We start from the raw sequence: 26985 nt of genomic DNA on the forward strand, positions 1-26985 counted from the left end.
AAATTACCTTATTTTAAGAGTGGCTGAAGAAGGAGTTGAGGCGGTACAATAATAGTGTATGAGGGCCAAAGCAGGCAGAGGGACAATAAGGGTGATTTAAGCTAAAATTTAATTGGATTTGTTTTATGTAAACAAAAGGAATTTCGCCTTATTTAAAGGATTTTCAGAGAGGGCTGAAATAGGGGTGTGTGGATAGCTCCTCCTAAATAAGTACGTAATGAAGGGAGATGGGTGTGTGGGTTACAGTTCGGTCTCTGGTCCTTTACGCTTAGCGCACCAACTCCTAGATGGCCATAAGGAGATTTTTACATTAACTTGTATGCACCAAGTTATACAGGATAATGGAAGTATTATTTGACTGCAGCGCAGAGTATCTGACTGTCCACCTCTTTCTCTCTCTCTCTCTCTCTCTCTCTCTCCCTCTCTCGCATGCACAAACTGCTTTGCTGCGACAAAGTGACTCTATCTATATGTATAATACAGCCTTCTCTATTCCTATAACGACATGGTGATAATCGTAACGTGGCTATATTAAGGACTAAGCAAGGCCTTTGTTATAACTAAGGTACTATCAGGTAAAGAATGGCTAACGCAAAACGTCGCTTTATCTTTTCGAAACCTACAAGGAAAAAATATAGTAAAGATCGTTGTTCTTTCCTATACATCCTTTTGTCCGTATGTATACGTACGTAAATAAACGTGCACATAGTATATAAAATATGTAAAATACGACAATCTAACCATTGGAAACATAAGAAAAAAACGTTGTATCTCAGAAGGGAAGAAAAATTGGCTTATAAGGATAATTTTGTCAGTTTCATGTTGGGAAATTACATTATTAAGGCAGACAAATAGAGTAAGGTTGGACTATGCACACACATAACCTCAATTTTTTTCCACAGTGTCTTGAAAAACACTATTGAAAAAATTTTTTTTTCTTTTTGATGCCATGTTTCAAAAATTAATACGCACGTCTACAACATCTACGAAAAAACGTATTTACAACATAACTTCTCAAACTAAGAAAATAGTCATATCTTGGAGAGTAAGCGAGATATAATTAAAATAATAATTTTGACGCGTTTTCCGAATAAAGAACTAAAGAATCGAGGAGCACAAATGGAGAAAAGTTGGATTATGCACAAACGTAATATTGAATTTCTTATTTTTTAATTGTTTCTTGAAAAATCAAGTCAAAAAAAATTTTTTTTTTTTATTGAGTATGGCATATTTGAAAAAGTAATACGGACGTTTACAAAATCTTCGAAAAACTTTTGTTACCACATAACGTCTCAAAATAAGACAAACGTTCGTACCTCGAAAGTGGAGCCAAATAGGCTAAAAATAATTCAACGTATAGGAAATAAGTATCAAGGTTCAAAAATATGAGTTACATGGATTAAGACAACAATCGTAAAAACTTAAACAATAATAATATTTATATCTCATAGAAAAGCTACATCCAACTTATCCTAACTATAAATTTTTTTTTTCGATTTTTTATCACCTGATATTAGAGTAATTGTCACGTAACTAAAACCTATATTATTATTATTAATTTTCAGATTAGTAGAAACTAGAAAAGCACGGGTGAGTTTTAAAATTATTATTTTTCTTAATCCTAATTAGATGAGGCGAATTGTTTTAATTTTATAGTGGCCAAAGTTATAAGAAAATTTTAATTTGTCTCTTACAAAGATTCCAACAATAACTGATTGTATATATATTTCATATCGTATCAAATACACGAATAGTGCTTTACACACCCACAAGAAGCAAAAGTAAAGTAAGTCTCAGATCACACGTATATAGTCGCCTAAGGTCAAGCCAAGTCTAACAACTAACGTGAGATCTAAGGTTTTTATACTTAATTCCATTCGCTGTTTGAAGAAATCCTAATCAGCGCTACCTATACAGCAACAAAAATCGACGCTGGATGACATAAATACAAAGTCTCTTACGTGTAGCAAACTTTGATGATGTTTTTCTTAAGTTTTACTGCATTTTTGATACATAAGGTGTGGATTTTCAGGATGAAGAATTGATTTTGTTGATTTTAAATAAAAAACAATTTTTTGTTACATAACTTTTCTACGTTTTTTTTTTTTTAAATAATAGTTATTATCTGTTTAAAACAAATTCTCAACACTCAAAATCGAAACTTAAAATATCAAAAATGCATTAAAACTACAAAAAACAAGTAAGAAGGTTTGCAGCCCATAATAGGCTATGTAATCGTGTTATCAAGTATCGCCTCTTGTTGCCATACAGATGGCACAGTTTTAGATTGTTGCACGTAGGAAATAGGGACAATACGAGTTTTTACCAATGCTGCACCGATAGTGCCGCTAGTCTAAATGCCTGTATTAAGGTACGAAAAATTTTGAAATCAGTGTCCAAATTTGTTAATATACAATGAATTATTTCGTAGATCATAGAAAATTAACTAACACACCTTGTTATAGTAAAAAAATTTAATAAAGAAATAATGTAATTGTGATATCGTCATGCACAAAACAGACAACGACAAACAGCTGATTGCATGCATGACCGCATGCTTCGACGAACAGACGAGATCTATTAGCCAGCGTGCCTCATCAAAGTACCACAAATCCGCAAAACTGTTTTCTTGCATTTGTCTAGAGATGGCGCCATTAATACATCTCTCGTACATCACTATAACATACACATTATCGCCAGTATGAATGTATTACATTCTTGATGCCGCCTCCTCATATTTACATTGGTTTCTTTTATTCAGTTTTTTGAGCTTAACATGCTTCTTAACGTTTCAAACTTTATCTTTCTAAGAGATTTTGTTAGAATATCCGCAATACTATTTTTTGATTTAACTTCAATAATATCAATTGTTTTATTGCAGTTACTCTCATTTACAAAAAGTTAAAGTACTTCGATATACTTGAATTTTTCGTAAAACTACCAAACTTTGCTATGCTTACACCTCCTGAATGGTCTCTATAAATTTCAATTGGTTTCTGTAACTTCAAATAGAAAATGTCTACAAGATCTTTTATCAATTTGAATTTGCTTACAGCCTCAGACAATGCAACATATTTAGCTGATGCTGATGATTTTGTTACATCACTCTGTTTACGTGTTTTCAAATAAGTAACATTACCAAAAAATCTTATTATAAAACCAGACCTAGATTTTCTATCTTTATTATAACCTGTCCAATCTAAATCTACAAACAAGTCTACAACATTAACATTGTCTTTTTTCTTACACACTAATTTCATATCCCAGTAAAAAGTACTTTTTTCAAATCCTAATTTTTTTATAAGCTTATCAAAACATTCAAACCAAGCTTTAGGGCTTTCTCTTAAACTGTACGATGCTTTCTACAATATACATACCTTATAAGAGTTAGTGTCAAAACCTTGTGATTGTTTGATATATATCTCAGATTTAACTTTCCCATTTAATCCGATCAATAATTAAACCTTGTCATCAACAACAAGGTAACAGAATTTTTAAAGTTTGCAACCTAGCTACAGGACAATTAATATCTTAAATAATCTTCGAGTGTTGAAACCCTCTAACTACTGACCTAGCTTTCAATTTGTTTCCATCCTCTTTTGAACAAACCCATATAACATCTGAAACTTTCTCATTTTTTGGCTTATCTAGCAATATTTAAGTCTTATTTTTATTTGAACAATCTATGTTTCATTTTATCGCATTTTTAAAATTATTAGTTTTAAAACTTTCCATTGCTTCATCCAAATTTTTAGGATTTTCCGCACTACAATAACTAACATAGATAGTTTTATACACATAATTCTCATCAGATCTTCCTAGAAGCTCAACATTTCTTTTCGACCTTTGTTGAAATTTCTCTCTTTTTGATTTTGACATTCATTTTTTCTTTCGGTAATATCATTGCATTTTTATACTAAGCATCCTCAAAGTTTTCACTTGGATTAGACTTATTATAAAAAAAAATTTCATTTTTCAGTTTATTACCTTTTAAACCAACACAATATCGATCTTTTTTAATGACATTAACATGTCTTGATACGATAGCTCTATTATTAATAAAAATTTTGTATCCTGCATTTTCATTACCTACAAGAATTTCCAAATCTACTTTCCTGTCCCATTAAGACCGTCGTCTTTATTCTGGCACACGTACAAATACTCTGCCTCCATACATTTTCGAACTTCTCACATCAGGTTTAGTACTAAGGAGGATTTTGGAAGGTGTTTTTAATTCAGCAGTATTTGCAATTTTCCTGTTCTTTAAATAAACTACTGCCCATATAACTTCCGGACAAAATTTTTTATCTATCCTAGCGTCACTTAATAAACATCTAGCAATTTTCATAATATTTTTATGTTATCTTTTAGTTTAACCATTCAATTCCTGCACATACGGTGGACGTGCATCAAGACTTATTTCTTTTTCTTTAACTAAATCAAAAACTCTTTTATTGATATACTCTTTTCCATTGTCACGTCTTAACTTTTTAATTTTTTTTCCTTTAATTTTTTAACTTTATCAACATACAAAACAAAACAATAATAAACTTTATTTTTGTATTTAATCGGATACACTCTAGCAATTTTACTACAATCATCAATAAACGTTAAAAAATATTTTTTCTTATTTAATCTACTTGTATTATGAAGACCATTTGAATCAGCATGAACTATTTCCCAAATATCTTTTGCCTTGTGTCTGTTTTTCTCAAATGGTAAACTATGCATCTTATTTTTTAATGCAAACAGCACATTTCATATAATCATTTTCAATTTCTTTAGGCAATTCTTTAGCCAATATATTTTTGCACAACATATTTGAATATTTAAAACTTACATGTCTCAAGATACGATGACATTTTTCTATCAAAATAGAATTAACGGTAATCTTGTCATTATTTCGAATTCCACTTTGCGTTTTGTATGATTTATCTATTCAATACGCTGTAGCTAGAAGCAGACTTTCATTATTATAAATTTTTGCCATGTTATTTTGAGCAACAACTTTATTTCCGCCGTTACTTTAGCAAGACTAATTAAATTTACTGTCATATTTTTTACGTAAAATACATTCGACGTACCAATTCTAATAAATCTATCATAAACTTTAAAATAACTTGAAACTTATCCTACTTTTGTCGCTTTTAAACTTCTACCATCACCTGTATTTATTGGATTTCTTAAATCAATAAATTTACGTTCACTGTTCATTGCAACATACTCGACTGCATCGCTGACCACTATCCAAGTGAGCCGTTGCCTTGTTGCCAAGTATGCTGTTGTAACGTGTGGCCTCTGCATTGTCGGCTCAACCATTTGCCTCTGCTTCTCGAAGCTTCTTGATGCGCGCCGTTTGGGCAATCTTTCTTGAAATGTCCAATTTTACAACAGCCGTAACAGGCTCTTTTTAGTTTCTTGTGACCTTTTGATTTCGACCCAAAAGCAATCAATTTCGCGCTTGCACTTTTACTTTTATTTTTAACTTCCAACATTTTTATTTGATTACTCACATAACTAACAGTCTGATCTTCTTCTCTTAAAGTGTCTATCAAATCGTCAATATAACTGAGCAATTCTGGTAAACGTTCTTAATAAATAGTTTATTTTTTCTTTTTCTGACACTGTAGCACCTGAATCACTCGACTCGTTCACTGATTTTTCGAATTTACTAATAAAAACTAATGATTCTTGAAAATCTTTTAACTTGATTTTTCTCCAGTTCATTCTAGCATATTATCTGTAAAGCTGTTGATTTCTTCAAATACATAGCATCAAACTTTTTCATAATCTTGAGTGCCGTGTCCAAATCACCGACAAATTCCAGCTGCTTATTTGAAATATCACTGTAAATATAATTCATGGCCTTCAAGTCGTTATTAACCCATTCGTATTCTTTGACCGTTGATACTTTTTCTCTTTCTAGCACCGTTGCACATTTTTTTAACTTTGAAAATATCATGAATTTTTTCTTACAGTGTGCGTAAAGTTTGCTATCAAACACAGGTATTGAAATTTCCGCCATTTTAGAATTTCTCATTTCCTCTCTTAAACCTTCTAGATTTTTCGATTTTTCTTACACCTTAAGAATATACTCTTCCAACACCCTCTTTGATCACATTTGCAAAAATTTTTATTTAACTTCTCAGTGTTTGATTGACACTTTTTTTAACAGTGTACACCTACATATACAATCTCTTAAATTTTAAAACTTGATCAGGATATGTGAAAAATAACGTTACACTTTTACAAGAACTTTTTCTCGATTTCCCAGTGCTGGATTTACACTTCAATCACATGTAACCACTGAGCTCCAACCATATTAAATTACGAGGGATTATTTCATGGATCGTAAGAAATAAGTAAACACACCTTTTAATAGTTAATAAGATTTAATAAAGACAGAATATAGTTATAGTAACGATATGGAATACAGCAAACGGCAGCTTGCATGTCTGACCACATTCTTGAAGAACAGACAAGATTTATCAGTCAGAGCACCAGGTACCCATAAACTGTATGCTAACAGTTGTCCAGAGATGGCACCGCTGGTCCATCTCTGCTACATCAGTACAATATGTACTTAGTCTCCAGTATAAATAAACTACACTCTCAATAAAATTATTTACAGTTTGTGTGGGAAAACTAAAGTTAAATATTATTATTAAATATTATTTTGACGTCGAAGTTTTTTCTAATAAATTTTAAGATCATTCTAAATATAATAATTACTACTTATTATAATAAACTACTTACTCGTTGAGGAGAGCTCAAACAATCTTAATAAATGTAAGTGACTAGTGTAGCGGTTGAATATATAATTACTTTACTGTCAGCCCAAACATAGAGTTGAATAAATTTAATAAAGAAGACGATTAATATAATTTCTGATTGCATTCACTTATTCAAACTTACCCCAACACAGGTGATTGCAAGTCATATAGACACATCCCATGTCAAATACTTAATATTCATTATTTTCGAAATACACAACTCCGTTAAAAACTTACAAAAAGCGAATGCTCAGCGATTGTTAAACATTGAGCTGTATAACTAATTCTGCAATCTCGTGACATATAACTTACTTCCTTTAAAAAACAATCAGCAGTTTTAACATTTATTACTGAGAATGATCCACAGCGAATGTCGTGAACAGTTTCAACATCAACTGTACCAAATGCAACAACCGAGGGATCAGCGATTTTTACCATTGTTCGCGGTATAGTTGTTGCACCACGTTAATGCTTGTGTAAATTGAGAGTAATTGGGTTAAGCTCTGATTGGTCGTTCAGATCCCCAATTTGACATGTCCTCTTTAAATGTAAGAGTATAAAAACTCCTTGCACATACCAATAATTGCCATTTTTCTTTTATCAAGTGCTCTAAAGTAACTACAAAGGCTGGAGAGTGAGTTCTGTTGCGTCTTTTAAGTGGATGTAAGACTTAGTGCAGTGATTAAGCTACGTGTTAAAAGAGTGCATTTTGAGCGGATGTAAGACTTAGTTCGGTAATTAAGCTGCGTGTTAAAAGCGTGCATTTCAAGCAAATGCAAGACTTAGTTCGATGACTAAGCTGTGTGAGAAAAGCTCGAGCAACCCAGACCACTGTAGACTCACCTAAAAAGTGAATCAAGGAGGAACAAGAAAGGACCGTCGACAAGGGTTCCGACGTTAAAAGCAGCAGCCTAATTATTTCCATCGCCACGAGTACTCTCGTGTAGGATTAAGATCATCGTTGTGGTCAACTTTGTAAGATCTTGCGACTGCGTGCGCGCAAGCAGCGGTTAACCAACGATCATAGAAGTAAGTTAAGTTAAGAAAAATAAAAACTTGTTAAAATATTGTAAACGCGAATCTGAACCTTCATAATTTATATTATTTGTAAAATTAATTATTTTCGGCATCACTGAATTATTAAATCATCAGATAAGACATAACTTGGTTGATTATATTTATTTTCTTAATTAAATTACTCCAATTACTAAATTTTATAAAGTATGCTAAGAATCGAAATTTTAATTGATAGAAATATGAATTTTACTTTGATAAATAAATTATATACCAAGGAAAAATTAAACACATAACGGATGATTAAGACCTTACAAGGATGTAAGATAAAGAGACGAATAAAATACGCTATGACCATATTACATCAGATAAATTCAAACAGTAGGTCAACGCCAGCTCGGCGTACGATATACCAACACCTCTCTACGCATACCATTCGTTGAAACCTAACACCATAACGCCGAGTCAATGATTTAAAAGATAAGCATACTGTAAGGAAGACCAAATAAGGCATTTGGGCTGACGGCTGGTTCCTGACGAATACAAATTAAATTGATTTATTTATAGAACGAATCTACGAGTTCTACCCTTTGCTTTGAAGTTCGGACGTAACAATAATATTACTTGAAGTTAATTTGTAAGTCAGATTCTAAGTTGATAAGACATTTTTATTTTTGTCATTATTTTATTTTAAGTTTGAAAATTAATGAATTCAAAATTGTTATTTTTGCAATACCTATCCTTTAGTTTGCAATGAGCAAAGAAATCGATTTTTTTTTTTAAATTAAATTTTTATTTATAAGAATTTCACTTTTCATAAAGAAACATAAGCAAATTTGTTTAGGATAAAAAATAGTTACGTTAAGAAGTAACTAAAAATACAAGGAAACAAATTTAATTTACATTACTGAATAAAAATTAATAAAGCAATAGTCGAAAATAATCACTTGATATTAAAGCGACTAATAGATTATCTAAGAAGTTAATTCAAAGTTTGATAAAAGCTACTTTGAGATTTTTGTTTTATAAATAGAACTGGCAATACAAGTGACTTCACTCTTTTATACTAGGCAACGAACTCGTTCTCCAACATAATGTCACAGACATTGACTGTATGTTGGTTAGTAATTTTGTAGCTTTCTTGGTAACAATAAAATTCTTATTAATCTTAGTTATCTTCTATTTACCGCAATGGTACTTGAAGAAAAGGAGGTCGAAGTAAAGATATACTGAATGCCTTTGTAGTCACCCTTCAAGTTCTCGTGAAATAGCTGCATGGAACCCGTGCTTCTAAAGCACTGAACTAGAGTAAGAGTAGTGTAAGAGGAGTAGGAGTATAGCATCATCCATGCGAATTTTTAGCTTGCGTACAGTTATTGCACGGGTCCCGTACTACACGGATTTTCTTTAGTATGGGCAAAAGGAAAGTATCGCATATTTACATAAAGAGTAAAACACTTCGTTCAATGTCACAAGATTTTCCTAGAGTGACACTTTTAGCTTGCCCCCCGTTCACTTATTACACCAACTTCGTTTCCTAACGAATCATAAAAATGACTTAATATTTTGTATTTTTAAAATAAATTGTTAACAGAGTACGAAAGGAGTTTAGAAACTCTCTAAATTCTTAAAAATAGGAATATCACTGCAATTGATTTTACTTTAATTGTTTCAAGTGTACGTTATTCCTTATTTTTAATTTTATTGTAGATTTAATTCACTTTTTGCATTTTAAAATAATACTGGCCACAAGTTTCTTAATAAAAGATGCTAGTATCATCACTCCTTCTTTGTAGCTGATTTCTACTGATATTAATAAGCAAACAAAAATAACAACAATACTCATATAATTATTAATTTATGCTGAGAGTGCATTGACATTAGCGGAACCAAGTAACAATTAATAGTTAGTGATACCAGCACCCCTCCAACCCAAAATTTACTGATGGTAACGCTTTTTGTGCACTCAAAAAACTCTGCAAATACAAAATATAAACAAATCACTTTAGATCTCTACAAGTTATAAGGTTAATCAATTTCTGTAGGAACTGACATTTGTTTTCTTTTCTTACAACCTTTGGGCTAATAATGTAGATCTCCTGAATACCCTTACTCTGAAAGAGTAACTCAGATAATTACTGACTGTCTGATTGTCCTTAAATTCTTTTCATTTTAAGCAGGCTTGAGTTGCCGGCAGCCCCTGCTTATGATAAGCAGTTTTTTATTTACATGTCTATGGACGTTCCTAAAATTAGTTTAGTAAGTAAGCACACCTCGTTTTCTTTTAACTGTGGTTTTTGGCTACTCATGGGTTAAATTACGTTACACCATATTTATGTGACTGTTAGTAACTTTTTAAGTTAAAGGTACTGGTATTGCCACTTACTAATGCGGAGGTTAATTAACTCTATTTAAAATCAGATAAATTTCACGGATAAAAAAAGTTACCTTACTTATGTAGAGAGCTACATTAAGAAACAACGCAATACGAAGCCATCACACACAAAATTACCTAATTTAAGTAGGGAGTCTTTGGGTGAGGTCTGGGGGCAACGGTGGTTAATAAACTCAATTTTTATTTGCTGAAATCGAAAGGGTAAGACAAAGAAAATTTTAATATTTAGGAGAGAGAGTAGGAGGAGCTTGTAGTCACCTCAAACTCATAGCACTGTGTGATGTATGATGTATGTCATAGCTACATTATATAGTAATTCAAGTGGAATATATCAAAATTCTTCCAACATCCCCCCAAAAATTTTTTTATATTATTTTTTCCCCTTATTTGACAGATTCCGTTTTTTATTGAGCATTCCACAGCTCCTTTGCACTCCACTAAGGATCTTCTCACAGACGCCACACTCAATTTTTTGTAGCTTACCATGTCCCTACACTGTTATTTTGATACTGGTCATAAGGCAAACAGGTGAGCTTGATAGTTACAATTTTTTTTTTTTACATATGTTTTATAGCCATTTCTGATAACAATGCCCAATGTTCCCGGCATTCCTGTATTACTCTGCATATATATATATATATATATATATATATATATATATATATATTCTACCGTCGTTGGCATATTAAAAGCACTTCAGATTTAATAAAATTAACTACTTACACAGCAATGGCGACCTTTTTACGTGGCTTCCAAACTATCAGATCACGGTTTGAAATACGCACATGAGCAATTGGTTTCTTAGGGTGCGAGCCAAGTAAAAAAAATGGATCTAAAATTTAGAAGCCTGTGTTACCAAGCTCTCGTGCCATAAGAACCACAACCTAAACCACTGTAATACTGTGGCCGCTGTTTGTAGTTACAAATAATAATGAAATAATTTTTCTAATAAATGTACAGACCTTTTTAACTATACAAATTATTTTTAAAATCACTATACATGATATTTTAAACTATTAGTCATTCAGTGGGCTGGCTTTCATTGAATTGATATTGTTATTCAAATATGCTAAATTTGTACATACATGTTCTATAGAACATAGAACATGTTATGATGACAGGTGATGTTGAAGTTTTTACATTTTTATAAAATAATAATAAACGTTGTGCTTGTTACCAGTAGCCCTACACAACTATGAAAAAATTTGACTTTTCTGCAGCAAACTTTTATTAAAAGAAAACTAAACACGTCAATTATTGTTTTTTTCGATTGATTTTTCAACGATTTTGCATTGAATATTCATTATTAATTTTAAAAATAACGTCCAATGGTGGTACTGTCAAATTTTGTATTTATTAAAAAACAAAACGTCGTTTCGGCCGTTTGGACAATGTCCCGGCCCTCATCAGGTACAAAAATCTCAAAAACCTCATCAGGTACAAAATCTTGTTGCTTTTATACAATTTCTACCGAAGCATGCACGTATGCAGTCAAGCACCCTTGAAAGCGATTCAAACTTCCTACTGGTAAAGATGGTTAGTAGTTGTTTCAATCTGGTGTTCTTCATAGCAGCACAGTGTAGATGCCGATGTAAATATCAAGGACGTACAGTGTTTACAAATAATAATGTAGGACGTCCAATGACAGTTAGTTAATAATTAAAATAATGTCCAATGGTGGTACTGTCAAATTTGTATTTATTGAAAAACAAAACCTGATGAGGGCCGGGACACTGTCTAAACGGCTGAAACATCGTTTTGTTTTTCAATAAATACAAAATTGGATAGTACCACCATTGGACGTTATTTTAATTATGAACCAACTGTCATAGGACGTCTTATATCATTATTAATTTTTTTAAAGCTAATAATTTTTTTTCATTTTGACACGAAATGTCCTTCTACGCAACATTTTCTATTTTGTAACTATAATCACCTATATTTTACATGAGTAAGCTTTTCTTAGTTTTGCATTGTGATAACGCTACATAAAGTTTTCCGTAGGCAAGTAAAGAATTTAAAAAATATAAACTAATGCTGTCAAAGGTGTGTTCATGTCACTTATTATCATCATAGTTGCTAAGTTACAAGAAATCGCTCTTTACGGTATCAAAAGTACTGACGATAAATTACATGTATTAAAAACTGCTTTTCACGTATCAACTTTATTTTTTAGTTTGCATTCAATTATTGTTTCTTATTTAATATTATACTAGAGTGACATTGTGTTTCTGAATTTTATACTATTGCACGAACCACCGCATATAATTTAATTTTTAATTTATATAACTGCTACTCTTACTTCCAAACTTAGTCTAACGTGCAAGATACCTTTTTGAATACTATTTCAAACTGCAATTGAGAGAACTAGTATAAATAGTACTGTCATCAATATCATCACCTTCGTAAGTTGCACGATCTATACTATAGTTAGTTGATGCATTTCTATACATATTTTTTTAAGTTTCCTAATGTCAAAATTTTATGTGGTCTAGTTTTGCCTTTTTTAATTTTTAATAACAATTACAAAAATTTACATCTGTCAAATGAATATTTTTACTCATTTTTGAAGTGTAAAAATTTTTTGTAAGAATGATAATTTAACAGTTATTGCTATTACTATAGTTCTATTACTGCTTTCTGTGACAAAGAAAATTTGGCAGATCTATCTTCTTGCAATAATAAATTTTTTTTTAAATGTGTGTTTGTGTTACATGGATCACGCAAAGCCTTGTCTACCATTCCTAAGATTTTTTTGAAATCATGGAAAACTCTTCCAAATTATTCAATCAACTTTATCTATTTTTTTAAAGGGTTAAGGAAAGGTTCTGCAACTGATTATTCCCTTTGAAAACAATACCATTGCAATATCAGCAGAAGCCATTTAGAAGCGTTATTATTAATGTAAAAGTTTTTTTTCTTGGATGGGTAATCAAAACGATTAGCATGACTTATCTTCAAATTGAAGAATTTAATTTATTTATAAATAGCACAGTTTCTTCGTTAGAAACAAAACCTTCAGTAAAATAATTTTCATGTTTTTCTATATTTTATTGCCTTGAATGTTTTGTAAAATAAAAAACAATGCAAAAATTGTCGTTATTCCAAAGTATGCAATCAGTAATGAAGTTTCATACAGTGGAATGAAATAAAAATCTGAAAATTTTTTTTTCTTTAACAATTTTTGTAATATCTACTTCATAATAACTATCGTGAAAACTCAAAGCAATAGTAGAAAGTAAGGTTATCAATACTTAAAAAGACTTGGCAAAAAAGAGTTATTAAAACTTAGTCATAATCTATTTCTGGGGAGTTGGTGTGCGAATGGTGCTGGGGCAAAGTACTACTAGTATATATGTGTGTATGTATCTGTGCATTCCATTCTCTATTATATAGTATGTTTCAAAATTATCAGTATAAATATATTATACGATAATATAAAAATACGATAATAATTGCTTTAAAATATTTTTCGGCAATAGTCTTACAAAAATATTTATTGGCGAGATAATTTAACGTTAGATTTTAACTAGACCGGTGAGGTTAGTGATAGTTTAGTAAACGTTAAGATTTATAATGGCTCCAAACAGGGCCAGTGGTGTTACTTTCAGGCAGAGGCTACTAATATTTCCAGCAGATGTGACTATACGAATCCCTTAAGATTCTTCCCCTTTATTTTTTGTTTTTACAAAAGATGTCTAGTATGCCATAGACGATAGCATTTACAGCACCTTTATTTTTATGGCACTCGATCATCTTCACGATCTAGATTGGAAATCAGCGTAGGTCGCCAGCATGTCACAAACTATCAAAGTGTCATCAGTAGCTGGAATACGTAGCTGTACAATAAAGAGTTCTATTTTTCATTTACTGCCTGCGAAGTAGTGAACGACAATGAAATTAGACATCCTGCTTGGAACCATTACAACCAGACTCACTGAATTTTATTGCAAGTGGTTTGAATTTTACTTCGATGACACCTTGCGGATCTTACTGAACTAAAGCGCAAAATTAGCGTTATTATTGCAAAACTTTGAGCTTCATTAATGCTATTATTAATTTTTTTTCGAAAAAGCAATGCAAAAACTATCTACGAAGTGTCAAGAATCAGTATTTAAAAACTTTAAGCTTCATTAATGCTATTATTAATTTTTTTTTTGAGAAAAAAATAATACGAAAACTATCTAGGAAGTGTCAAGAATCAGTATGTGAAATTCCATTAAAATCGGTTGAGCGGTTTTCGTGGTAAGTGATTACAACGGTTTTGGATCTTCTGTTTTATACGTTAATAAGATTGTAAATTTCGTTTTTGAAATTGTTAAAAAAATCAGTCACAATGCGTAACAAGATATCCATTTGTTTATGATCACATTAAATTTTCAGTTCTTCTTTTTACTTCTTTTCTCATAGTTTGGTTAATACATTCGCTTCATAATGGATGTATGAATAATAAATTCTCAGTTTTATTTGCTACTATATAAAATTTTTCTCAATTGTACAGTTGCTCAGGAAAAATTTTTAATCAACAAAGATCATTCAAAGTAAGCTCATAATTATTAAAAGGGCGTCAAACAAAGAAGTTATAATTGAGAATGTAACTTATTTATACTGGGACTATGTTTATATTGTACTAACGTAAGAGAGATGGACTAGCATCACCATCTCTAGACAACTGTTAGCATACAGTTTTTGGGCACCTGGTGCTCTGACGACGCACGTAGGCGTCAGGAATCTCGTCTGTTCGTCGAAACATGCGGTCATGGATACGAGCAGACATTTGTCGTTGGCTGCATTGTGTATCATTATTATAACTATATTCTCCATCTCTTTATTAAACGTATCAACTTATAAAAAGTGTGTTTGTTTATTTTCCTCGATGCACGAATAATTTCTCGTACATTAACATGGTAGAAGAACGTAGTTCCATGTGATAACTGTGTACATCCAACACTGGAAAATCGAAAAAAAGTTCTGAAAGTATACTGTTAATTTCAAAGTAGGCCGTTCAAGTTTTTAAATTTAAGAAATTACATGCAAGTGATCTCTGATAAAAAAATGTCAATCTAACACTGAGAAGCTTAGAAAAAGTTTTTGTAAATCTGATCAATGACATTTTGGTGTTAAGGAAGTATATTTACGAAGAAGAAGAATCGAAAAATCTAGAAGATTCGAGAACTGATAGAAGTGAAAGCCATTAAATATGTATGCAGTGCTATTTCAAATAAGCGGCTGTCATATGTCAGGCTATTGAAATTGCATGGAAGCAGAGTATTTGCATGTGTGCTAGAGTAGAGACAAAGGTCTGAATGGAATAGGGGAGCAGATTTAGAAATCCTTGTGGCTTATAAAAATGTAAAACATCGTATTTTGATAATTAATATAGTTATTAAAGCAACACATGTAGATATCACAGAAAAAGATGAATATTGCAATGGTTTGAACGATGACAAAAAAACGGAGAATAAAAATAAAATGTTCGATAATAAATCTGAGTCTAGTAATGAATTTAGATATGCAGAAAATGAAAGTCATGAGAATTTTACCAACAGTAAGAATGACTCGAAAAATCTAAAATATGAGAATATTAATAATAGATCAAAAAGAAATGTGAGTCATCTAGCTAGGTATGATGATAATTATGTGTATAATATTATTTATGTTAATTACTGTAGTGCAGAAAATCCTTAAGGTTTTAATTATGATAATTAAATAAATGCGATAAAAACAGAAATAGATTATTCGAATAAAAATAAGAACTGTATATGGGTAGATTAGCTAAAAGATAAGCAACTTTGAGATGTAAATTGGGTTCATTTAAAAACGGAAGAAAATAAATACAAAGCTAGGTTAGTAGTTGAATGGGTTGCAATAAAAGGAAGTTATTAAACGTATTAATTCTCTTGTAGCTAACATGGAAGCTTTAAGAATCGTTTGTTTTGTTGCCAATAAAGCAAAATTATATCATTGATCAGATGTATGTTAAAACTGCTTTCTTAAATAGAAAAGTTAAATCAGACGTATATGTCATACAACCACAAGGTTTTGACAATAATTCTAATAAGGTATGTTTATTGTAAAAAGCATCGTACAGTTTAAGAAAAAGCCCTAGAGCTTGGCTTAAATGTTTTCATAAATTAATAAAAAACTATGGATTTGAAAAAAGTAAGGTAGACAACTGTTCGCATTCTTTGTGCAATCGGAAAGATAAAGCCTACATTATTTTATTTGTTGACGATTACTTAATTTGCTGTAAAAGCCAAAAAACTATTGATGTGATTAAGAGAAAATTGTCAGAAAGATTTTGCATGAAGGATTTGAGAAAAGTAAAGAATTATTTGAAATTAATATTAATTACAATCTAAAGAAGAATGTTATATTTTTGAGTCAGACTAGTTATATTAAATTTTTGACAAATAAGTACAAACTAGATAACACTAAATAATATAATACATCAATGGAAATCAACTTAAAGCTAGAACAAGTGAAAAAGTTAGAAATAGTTTGAAGTAAAGAAATCCGGTAAAATTTTATATATTAGTTCAGGAAAGAGACCTGATATAAGTTATATCGTAAACGATTTAAGCAGATTTCAAAATTGTTATTATGAAACATACTTTAAGTATGTGATGAAAGCTTTGAAGTATGTACACCTTACTAGCTATTCGAAATTAATGTACAAGAAAAATGAAAGTGTAAATATTCCGGACTATTATGTAGATATAGATTGGGCAAGTGATAATAAATATAGGAAATCTACATCTGATCACATAATAAGATATTTTGGTAATGTTATTTATTGGAAAGCACGTAAACAGAGCAGTGTAACAAAATCATGAACATTAGCTTAATATGTTGCATTACCAGAGGCCTTAAGTAAATTAAAATTAATGAAAGATTTGATAGACATTTTCTATTTAAAGTTAGAGAAACCAATTCAAATTTACAAAGACGATTATGGAGCTGGAAGCATAGCTAAGTTTGGTAACTTCACGAAAAATTCAAAATACATGGAAGTACATTATTATTTTCTCAATAAGAGTTTTTTAAATGGAACAACCAATATTATCAAGGTTGAATCAGAAAATAATATGAATCTGTATACGGCTATGCCGAAGCATTCAGCCATGCATGTAAGCAGCGGCTTGTCGTTGGCTGCATTGGGTATCATTATTACAACTATATTCACTATCTCTTTATGAAACCTATCAACTAATACACAGTGTGTTTATTCATTTTCCTCGATCCACAAATGATTCCTGGAATATTAACAGTTATGTTTAAAATGAAACTTCTCTATTTTATATTTTTCGGTAAATCTAAGAGTTAAATGCCCTGTCTTCATTAATTTATAGTCGACTTGCAAAACTCCAATTGATTTCAAATTCCAAATAAATGTAAACGGTAATACACCTTTTGATTGACGTAACCTTTACCTTCAACCATGTCTTAAGAAATATTTTTAAGGTGACAATATTTTTAAAGCTATAGACAATTTAAAAATAGGACGAACAGCATTAAGTATGTAACATATATTCTATAGTGTTGCAAAATAAAGTAATTTCTTAACATTCATAAACATTATTGTTTTCACTGTACAACAAGTACTTTGCTCAAACCAAAAAGGATAACAGATTATTTTATGAAAGCGCAATAAAGTATCGACGTTACATAGACTAGCATTTTTAAATTTAAGTTTTAGTCACATCATTAAAGCAGAATATTTCTTAATGATAAAAATGGTGAAAAGCTTAAATATAACATGTTAAAAGATACAACTATACTTTTATGTTTAAAAAAACTATTTGCAAATTGATGCATTTTCTCATTCTTAGAATATATTGTGCAAGCAGTCAATAAAATTCGATAGATTTGAAGCTATTTGATTTAAGTGGATAAGATTTTAAACGAAAATAAAACGTTTTTTTGGAATAACAAAAAGTATCTTTGTGATACTGTTATTGATAATATTTTTCTAACTTTTCTTTAAAAACTCGTAAAAATATTAATGGCACGTTTGGACGAAAAAACGTACATAATTACCACGAAGTTCATTAACCTTACTTTATATGATTCCATATGATAATTAATAAACATATGAGAGATGCGATGATAACAAATGTGACTAATAAAACGTTTGGATTGGAATAAACAAGGGGTGAGTTCACGTAACAAAAAAACGTATTAAGATTATTAATAAATTTTATACTATTAAAATATAGATACAGGCCCCTTATCAGTTCAACATATGACGAGCAATTTTTCAGTAAGATACAGCGACTATTCTCTGCTTGAGTACGTGAGCGGTTGACTATATCGAGAGTACATTGACGACTATCTTTTCATCATTTAATAAGCAAAACTTGTACGTAAGAGTATATGCGTACATCATAACTATGAACGTATAATTCATGATTAACAAAACTTTAACTGTTCACTTATACGCACTTCCATAAGTTTACGGTCTTGTTTTTTGTAATTTATTTTTTTTTTTTTCTATTTTCACGAAAACTTAAGAAAATTCCTGTTCATTATAAATTTCTTTTTCGCAATAGTGTGCGGAAAATGGGTGTTTTCCGCACTGGTATTATTGTGGAAAATCGATTCTCCCACATAGTGTGCGACAAAGGTGTGCGGCAAAAGGTTTTTCCGCACAGTGTGCGGAAAAGGTGTGTGGCAAAGGTTTTTGTCGCACAGTGTGTGGAAAAAGTGTGCAGCAAAGGTTTTTGCCGCACAGTGTGCGGAAAAGGTGTGTGGAAAAGGTTTTGCCACACACTGAAAAAAATTTTTCTACACACTGGAAATCAAAATTCAAACCTATTTTATACCTATTTTCCTCACACATTGCGAAAAAACTTGTACGCAACTCGTGCGGGACGATTTCCCGCACTCGTGTGATAGACTCGCACTCGTGGCCGGTGACGGTAACTCGTACCTTGCGATCACACTCGTGCTACGCACTCGTGTACTCAACTGGTACTCGTTCCCGTCAACTCCGGCACTCGTGTGAGTCAATCACTACTCGAGTGGGAAATCGTCTTTTCCGCACTTGTTACGTAAATAACTATTTTAATCGTATTGTTAAAATAGCATTCAAATTATTTTGAGGATTAATTTTCATTTCATTAATATTTTCATTCTCATAATTATCGTTTACGTAATAACACTACACTTCGAGAATATTTTAAATTTTTCGCAAAACCGTTACATTTCGCTTTAATAAATAAACCTGAGTTATCGTACATGTTCTCAAATTTAACATCTTATTAATCACTTAACATGCTTTTAATAAACAACACTTCTGTGACCTCATCTGGCAATGCTGCGTAGTGCGCAAATGTTTAACGTTGTGTTACATCGTTTTGTTTATGACTTTTCCAAAATAATGCAGAATCATACATGTTTTTACGTGTGCTATGGTGAGTTTTATATCAACATTATCTTTTGCATAATCGGAATCGACCATACAATCTAAGGTTTTTTTCCTACAGTCAAATTTAAGTTTTATCTCTTTCATTTTAACTCAATATCTTAGAATTCGCACGGCATATCTATGATGCATCTGATTATAAACATTTTAGAATCTACTGAAATAATTAACACTAATTGTTATACATCGACAAAAAATATCACTTATATAAAAGTTATCCTGTTAAATTTCTATATTTTACATTTTCTTCACAATATTTAGCTTTTTTTAACTTTAAATTTGTTCAATAAGGGTGTAATATAATTGTTTATTTTCTAACTTAAAAGTTTGCGTCAATAATTCTTAATGAACTAAATAACGCCCTTGTCTTTCAAATACTTAATTACAATACCTAAATAATTTTTCCCAAGTCTTTAGTAATAAATTTTTGCATCATAGTCTGTTCCATTAATTTTATCTTTTCAAAATCCTAACTACAAAGTATTATGTCATCTAAAAATAATATATCGATTAGATTCAATGATTTTTTATCAATATAAAGACAAAAGTCATAATTGCTTCGTTTGAAGATGAAATTTTTTATGAATTTATGAAATGTTTTATACCATACTTTAAGACTTTCCATTAATCTATAAAACTCTCGATTTAACTCACAAACTTTGTTTCCATTGGTTTATATCCTTTAGGTTGATATACAAATATTTCAGACATAATTTTTTTAACTAAGACACAATGTTTTGACATCTATTAGTCTAATAAGTAAATCATTTTGACAACAGTATAATAACAAGATTCTTAACGTCTGGGTTGTTCCTGCTCGTGAATAAACATTTTCAATATATTTTTTTTGCTGAAAACCTCGTACTACTAACGTAGCTTTATATGTTTTATTATTTTTTTCTTATTAATTCATTAAACATCTAGAATTTCTTTATCTTCTCACCATTTTTTATTCATAACTTCTAATCATTTATTACTATCTTCAGAATTTATCACCTTCTTAAATGTTTTGGGTGAATTAGCATTTATATCAGTAACATAAATAATGTGTATAATTGAATTACCATATCTTTATATTAGACTCTTTTTTATCCGACTTTCTAACTCGTAATTCATTATTTATGTCTGTTTCTTCAGAATGTCGTTGCTGTTTGTTTTTATTTTTGATGGTAGTTTCATTTCTATTATTATTTTTAAATTCACTTTTATTTACATAGTTATTTTCATTATTATTTTCTTTGTTTGGACTTTGTTTCATTTTCGAAATTTTGCGAAATGCCTACGAAAAACAACTAGATACGTCTAGTTATGCCAATCACATTCTTAAATGTAATCATATTTACAATAACAATTTTAAGATTTTACACACATGTAACAAAGGATTAAAATTAGATGCATTAGAAGCACTAGAAATTAATAAATTAAAAGACTCTAATATCTTATTGAATGATATATTAAATTTGAATAATTCGCCTCTACTAAACTTAGCTGTGAAATGACCAGTATTATTGACTACATACAAAATGTATGCATTTGTGTGTGTACGTATGAATTTATGAATGTAGGTATGTATATAGCCCCTTGTATCTGATTGTCGACCATGGCGCAGCGTGTATGTTCTTGATAGAACGCTGTATAATATTATTAAGTCTTGATGTACATTTGTCTGACAAAGGTACTGTGATACCAAAACAGCTGTAACACGTTTTTAACGAATAAAGTGAAGATCGACAGTATATAATAAGTCTACTTTTTCATTTAATTCGAAATTTTCATTTAAACAAATCATGATTATTTTTTTATCAACTGCTTTTACAAGTCTAGTAACTATAACTTGATTATTTAATAAAACGCTGTAACCATTTTTTGCATAACCAACTAAAATTCCTAACGGTGCTGCATCATTTACTTCGTTTTTTTGTTCTGGCTTTCTTACCAAAACTCTGCCACAGATTTGCAAATGTTTCACGTTAGGCTTTTCGCCCATAAATATTTCATAGGATTTTTTATAGTCACATATAATAGCAATCATCCTACTTTTTAAGTATACTACTATTTGTAGAACCTATGGGCCGTATCGTAAATTCAATCGGCATCTACGTAGATCTGTAGCTAACCTATTGCACCTGTTTAATTTGTGTACAAATAGTGGGCATGACTAAATTCAACTCCTTTGTATATAATGAATCATACATGCCTTTGCTACTGTATTCTTTTTCATTATTTTTCAATCTTCTATCAAAGTGATTGTTAACTCAACTGAAATAATTGATTAAACAATCAATGGTTTCTGAGTTTCGTTTAGTACATTAAATTTTTACACATTTGTTATACTTATCAATAAAAGTTTGAAAATAGCTTTCTTCTTTGTACCATGTTGCTCTGCGTTTTCCGTTTAAAAAAACATGTATAACTTTTATAACTTCTTCTGGCTTTGTTCTTCGATTCTCAAATTGTTTATCTTCCATTTTGGTATCAATAAAATTCGTACACTTCATCTAAATATTTTCTAGTTCCTATGGCATCCCATCGATTATTTTATTTGTATTTATGCCTTAGATGTCATAGTCTTCACCCCAAGGTATCCAGGCAGCCACGTTTGCTGGAACTTTAGTCAAGAAAGCGTTTAGTGCAGTGGTCCTTTTTAGGGCCATCAGACATCAAACTACGTTGCTAACAAATATATTAGAACCTAAGAAAATTGACAAGAAACGGCCAATAGGGCTCACAAAAGTATCAACCATACCTACAGTCGCACGAGGGTAATTTGGAACGGAAACTTTAAATGCTTTAAATGTATGGAATTTTAGGCGTCAAGAAACTGACGCAAAACATTTATCAAGATTGAAATAGCAGCGTCAAAATTGACAAATGAAGAATCCATTAAGTGAGAGATTAGATTTTCATTATTACCCTGACAGTAATCACTTACCTCTTCCAGATTTTTGAATAGGTAGAATAAAATGTATTTATATTCATTGTAGCGATAAAAAATGGAGAATAAGCTCCAGGACTTCGTTGCTCTGATAATGAAGTTGTGAGATTGGAAAAATTAGTTTTCTTGTTACATACTTTTTTGTCTGTTTCAAGTCCTTACAGTTTCAACAAATACCTATTTTTATTCATTATAACGTGAAAAAGTGCAAATAAACGTCCCTTCAGGGCCAAAAATTATGTTACGGTGCGTCGTAAGGAACGGACGGTACTTTTCAGCATTATTAAATTTTTTACCGTTACAACTTATTTTTTAATTAAATATACTGTATGGATCCTGAACAACAATATTTTTAATTAGAAGAATTTTTTTCAGACAAGTGGCAAGAATAGATGTAAGATTTTTAATTCAAAACGTTTCACATTACGTGTAAACACACTACGGTGTTCGGTTTAGTGAGTCTTGGGCGAATCCGACATGAGAGCAGGGGGTGCTAGTAAACTATAAAAAAGATCAAGTGGTAGTCGGAAAAAGCAATGTCTGAAAAATACGATGGGTGGTGAATGTCATCCCAATTAAGTACTTGCAAAGTTTTCTGATGATTTTAGCAACATAAGGCCGATGGTTTTTGTGCTGAAAACTCACTTTCTCATGTCTTCTTTCATTTTGGGGTCGTTTAAGCTTTAATGGTCAGCTAACATGCATTAATGATTATTTTTAACAATTTTTAATGATGGTTTCACAAGGATGGAATAACTCATCAGAAATCACTCCGCACTAACCCCACTAGATTCACGACATCAGCTTCTTGCTATGAATATTCGATTTGTACATTGAAGTTAACGAGTGGTCCAGCTAACCCTATGATATCCTGCACTTTGAGTTATTGTAGTAGATCGACTTTTTATCCACAGTCACAATTCGATGCAAAAAAATGCAACAAAATACTGTTTTGTTGGCACATCATTTGACATGTTTTAAACAAAAAAAATGCTGGTTTAATGGCTTGGTAAAAGACAGAGCCAACTCAAAAAATTCATGATAAAGGAGTCAACTTCAATTTGATTTGAAAAGGTATTCAATTCAGATTCGACTTGTAAAGGCAGTCAAATGAGAATCAGGTTGAATCGGCCATTAAGAAGTCAGTTTTTTTATCAAGTACTGTCATGGCGGCACTGACATTTACAATATAGGCATACCTATCAAAAGGAACGTAGATTTATTGATTATCCAATATTTCAGAAAAAAAGTTAATGTTCATTTAATAGAGTGCACTATACTTATTAAATTATCATTTACAAGTCTTCTACGATCATAGAAGGAAAATAAAACGCTGCGTAAATATGGCTGTGACGTTGTGTACGAAAGTACGTATGTACGAATACTTGGCAGATAATAGGATTTTTATGCATGACATTATCAAACTATGTCTATGAATTGAAACAATTCGTTGATTAAACATTAATCAAAGAATTATGTCGTTTGTTCAACATGTCGTTCTGCTCTCAGTGGTTTCCATGATGACTTGAGGGTCAGTGCCTAAGCACACGATCAGTAAGAGCTAATAAATTGGGAGTACAAATGAAAACTCCAAAAAATCAGGTGTTAGTTCGAGTAACGTGTCGTTGGTCTTAACACCAACCTCATCAGACTCAGTCTATATCATTAATCAAAGAATACAACTAAAAAATTCAATTAAATACTGTGTCAGAGTGGTGTCATCTTACAAGAAAATGACGTCGCATTGGCATAGATTATTATGTTTCACAGAAGAAAGAAAATTCAAGATTACAATAACTGTTTAAATTCATGAAAAAATTTCATTTGTAGTTTTAATAAGTTTCTTATTTAACATTAGGTTTGAAAATTAAAAAAGTATTAAGTTTTTTAAACAACACTTGAAACAAATTATATCTTAGTAATTAGTGAATCACTCAATTAAATAAATATAGTACGCAACATTATAACATAAATTGTGTTTCTGAATCATTCAATGATAAAATATCTGTTCATTCACATAGGTATATCAATATTATAGATGTCAGAGCAGCCATGACAAAACTTGATAAAAAAAACTTACTCTCAAGTTAGCTACTTTTTTAACCCGAACCTGAGTTGACTGCCTTTTTAAGCCAAATCTAAATTGACTGCTTTTTTTTAAATAAATTGAATTTGACTCCTTCCACTAGTTTTTTAAGTTGGCTCTATCTGTTACAAAATCGTCGAAATGCTTCTACTCCTCCAAAATAACATATACTGCTTAAAAGAGAAAAATTATGATGCTTTTATGTTAATGCAGTTAAAAGGTGACCCAATACAGTTTAATAAGCTATCTAGCTACAACATCTTTTGTGAATCTCCAACAATTAGTTTGTACACTTAATATAAGCATATTTTCATTTAAAAAAAATAATACATTACGTCACTGGGGTGTGATTGCTGTACGTTTGCACTCAAGTCTCATGTATTATTTTTTTTCTCGAGGGTGCGAAGTTCCAAAGGGCAACTATCCATCTTGACTTGAAATGCTTCTGTAAATAATTATATGTTCTATATTTTTCAACTATTGACTTCAAGTAAGAATTACCCAATACACATTTTATTGTAACCTTTATACTTACAATATCACTCATTTTTTTAAGATATATTGATACATATATTCATGTGGCTGTATGTTTTAGTGGATAGGTCCAGAAGGATCTGACTGTGGAATCGTCAATGTAAACATTGGAACCAGTGGAGCTGAAATAGGTGGTGCATTTGGAGGAGAAAAATCAACAGGAGGAGGACGTGAAAGTGGTAGTGATGCATGGAAACAGTACATGAGAAGATCAACAGTAACAATTAATTATGGAAAAGATTTGTCATTGGCACAAGGGATAAAATTTGAATGACACCTATTTATTGACTGAAAATCTTATAAAATCAACTGCTATATCAACACTTTTTTTTTTATGAAACTTATAAGTAGAAGGTACATCAAATCTTAATTCTGCTATAACTTGACTTTTCAAACCAAATTGCTGAGCTTTTTGAAGAATATGATTTCGAGTACTTGTCTTATGAAGTGAATATATCACTTTACACGATATTTTTGAAGCAACATCTAAAAATTGTATGTCCATCCCATGATTGTGCTTGGTACCAAACGGTGGATTCATTAGAACAGTGTGAAAGAAATTTTCATAATGTCCTGAAAAATAATAAAATTAACATCCCAATTTTCTTAGAACAAAAAATAATTGAGAATTAAAAAATGCAATATTTATTTTTGCGACTTTTTTATGGACTATATGTTAAGGATGCAAACAACTTTATTTAACATTAGTGCTATAAGAATTTAAAAAATATTTAAGATTATTTAACAGTGTGCTAAAGAATTAAACGTACTATGACCAATTTACATTTATTGGGCAAGACTAGATGCAAACCTTTACAAAAGAAATGTCACTATCAATTTTTTTATCTATATATTATATCAGCACAAATTCTGGCATAACTCAGACTTCAAGAAGAGTACTCTTTGATATGAAATTTGAAGCAAACAATTTTGTGCGACGTACCCAAGATAATAGTTACAAATGTAGGGAGAAAACTTATGAGCGAAATTGTCAAGAAAACAAATTATATTAAGACTTGTCGTACTTCTTACTTAAACAGTTATACCCAACTACCGTCCAGAAAAAACAGTCGTTACATGCAGTTTATTCATAACTGAGAAAATCGTTTAAAACTAATTGTATTTAAAATGTACTAAAAGTAGAACATTTTAAAAGCAGAAAAAATAATTCTAGGGTAAATACGACACGATCTTTCCACTTTATCACAAAAAATCTATTTTCCAATGAAAAACTTTAAAAACTGTATTTACACCTTCTGCTTGGTGTATTTTCCTTGAAAAATATGGCATTTAGTGGACTTGATAAGAATAGATGCACGTATAAAGCATAAACATTATTAGGTACAATTATACTTTGCTAATCTCATGTGAGATTCGTGACGCCATCGTGACTAATTTTTACTCCTTATTCTGAATAAATACATTAAAAGAAAAATATACGAAATCATAATTCAACATACTTATTACTTATTCATAATTTAGCGATACCTTACTTTTTCAACAAAAGTATATTTTTTTTTTTTAATCGTAGAATACATAAAATTAAATACGTTAAGTACTTAGTAAAAAAATTTGTATTACTTAGTTTTGCGCAGTAAATACAAATTAATTCATAAAAATAATAGTAGTATAATTAAACGTAGTAGAAAGTTCAATAATATTATACATTAACACTAAATTAGTTGACAGGCAAAGGAGAACGAGAAAAAAAAAATGTGCATATGAATGAAGGGTTTCATATTTACTGGAGAAATCATTACGCGTCTACGCCAGTATACGCACCTCTCTCAACCACGTTCAAAGAACCTCTGATCTCGCAGA

General features: G+C 30.8%; 2 protein-coding genes across 2 annotated transcripts in view; one reads left to right on the top strand and one right to left on the bottom strand.

Moving 5' to 3' along the window:
• Positions 1–25816, top strand: part of Aldh7A1 (aldehyde dehydrogenase 7 family member A1) — a 631978-nt gene extending 606162 nt beyond the window's left edge. Inside the window, exon 9 of the mRNA XM_089594934.1 lies at positions 25226–25816. Within this exon, the coding sequence (XP_089451060.1) occupies positions 25226–25438 (213 nt within the window). The 3' untranslated portion in view covers positions 25439–25816. The remainder of the gene's footprint in view (positions 1–25225) is intronic.
• Positions 25425–26985, bottom strand: part of LOC106645396 (Methyltransferase like 5) — a 229279-nt gene continuing 227718 nt past the window's right edge. The window contains exon 3 of the mRNA XM_089594935.1: positions 25425–25737. Within this exon, the coding sequence (XP_089451061.1) occupies positions 25442–25737 (296 nt within the window). The 3' untranslated portion in view covers positions 25425–25441. The remainder of the gene's footprint in view (positions 25738–26985) is intronic.

Source organism: Copidosoma floridanum, unplaced genomic scaffold (genome assembly GCF_036245765.1).
Source record: "Copidosoma floridanum isolate Cflo_tuat_1 unplaced genomic scaffold, Cflo_Japanese_pri ptg000021l, whole genome shotgun sequence".
Classification (NCBI taxonomy): domain Eukaryota; kingdom Metazoa; phylum Arthropoda; class Insecta; order Hymenoptera; family Encyrtidae; genus Copidosoma; species Copidosoma floridanum.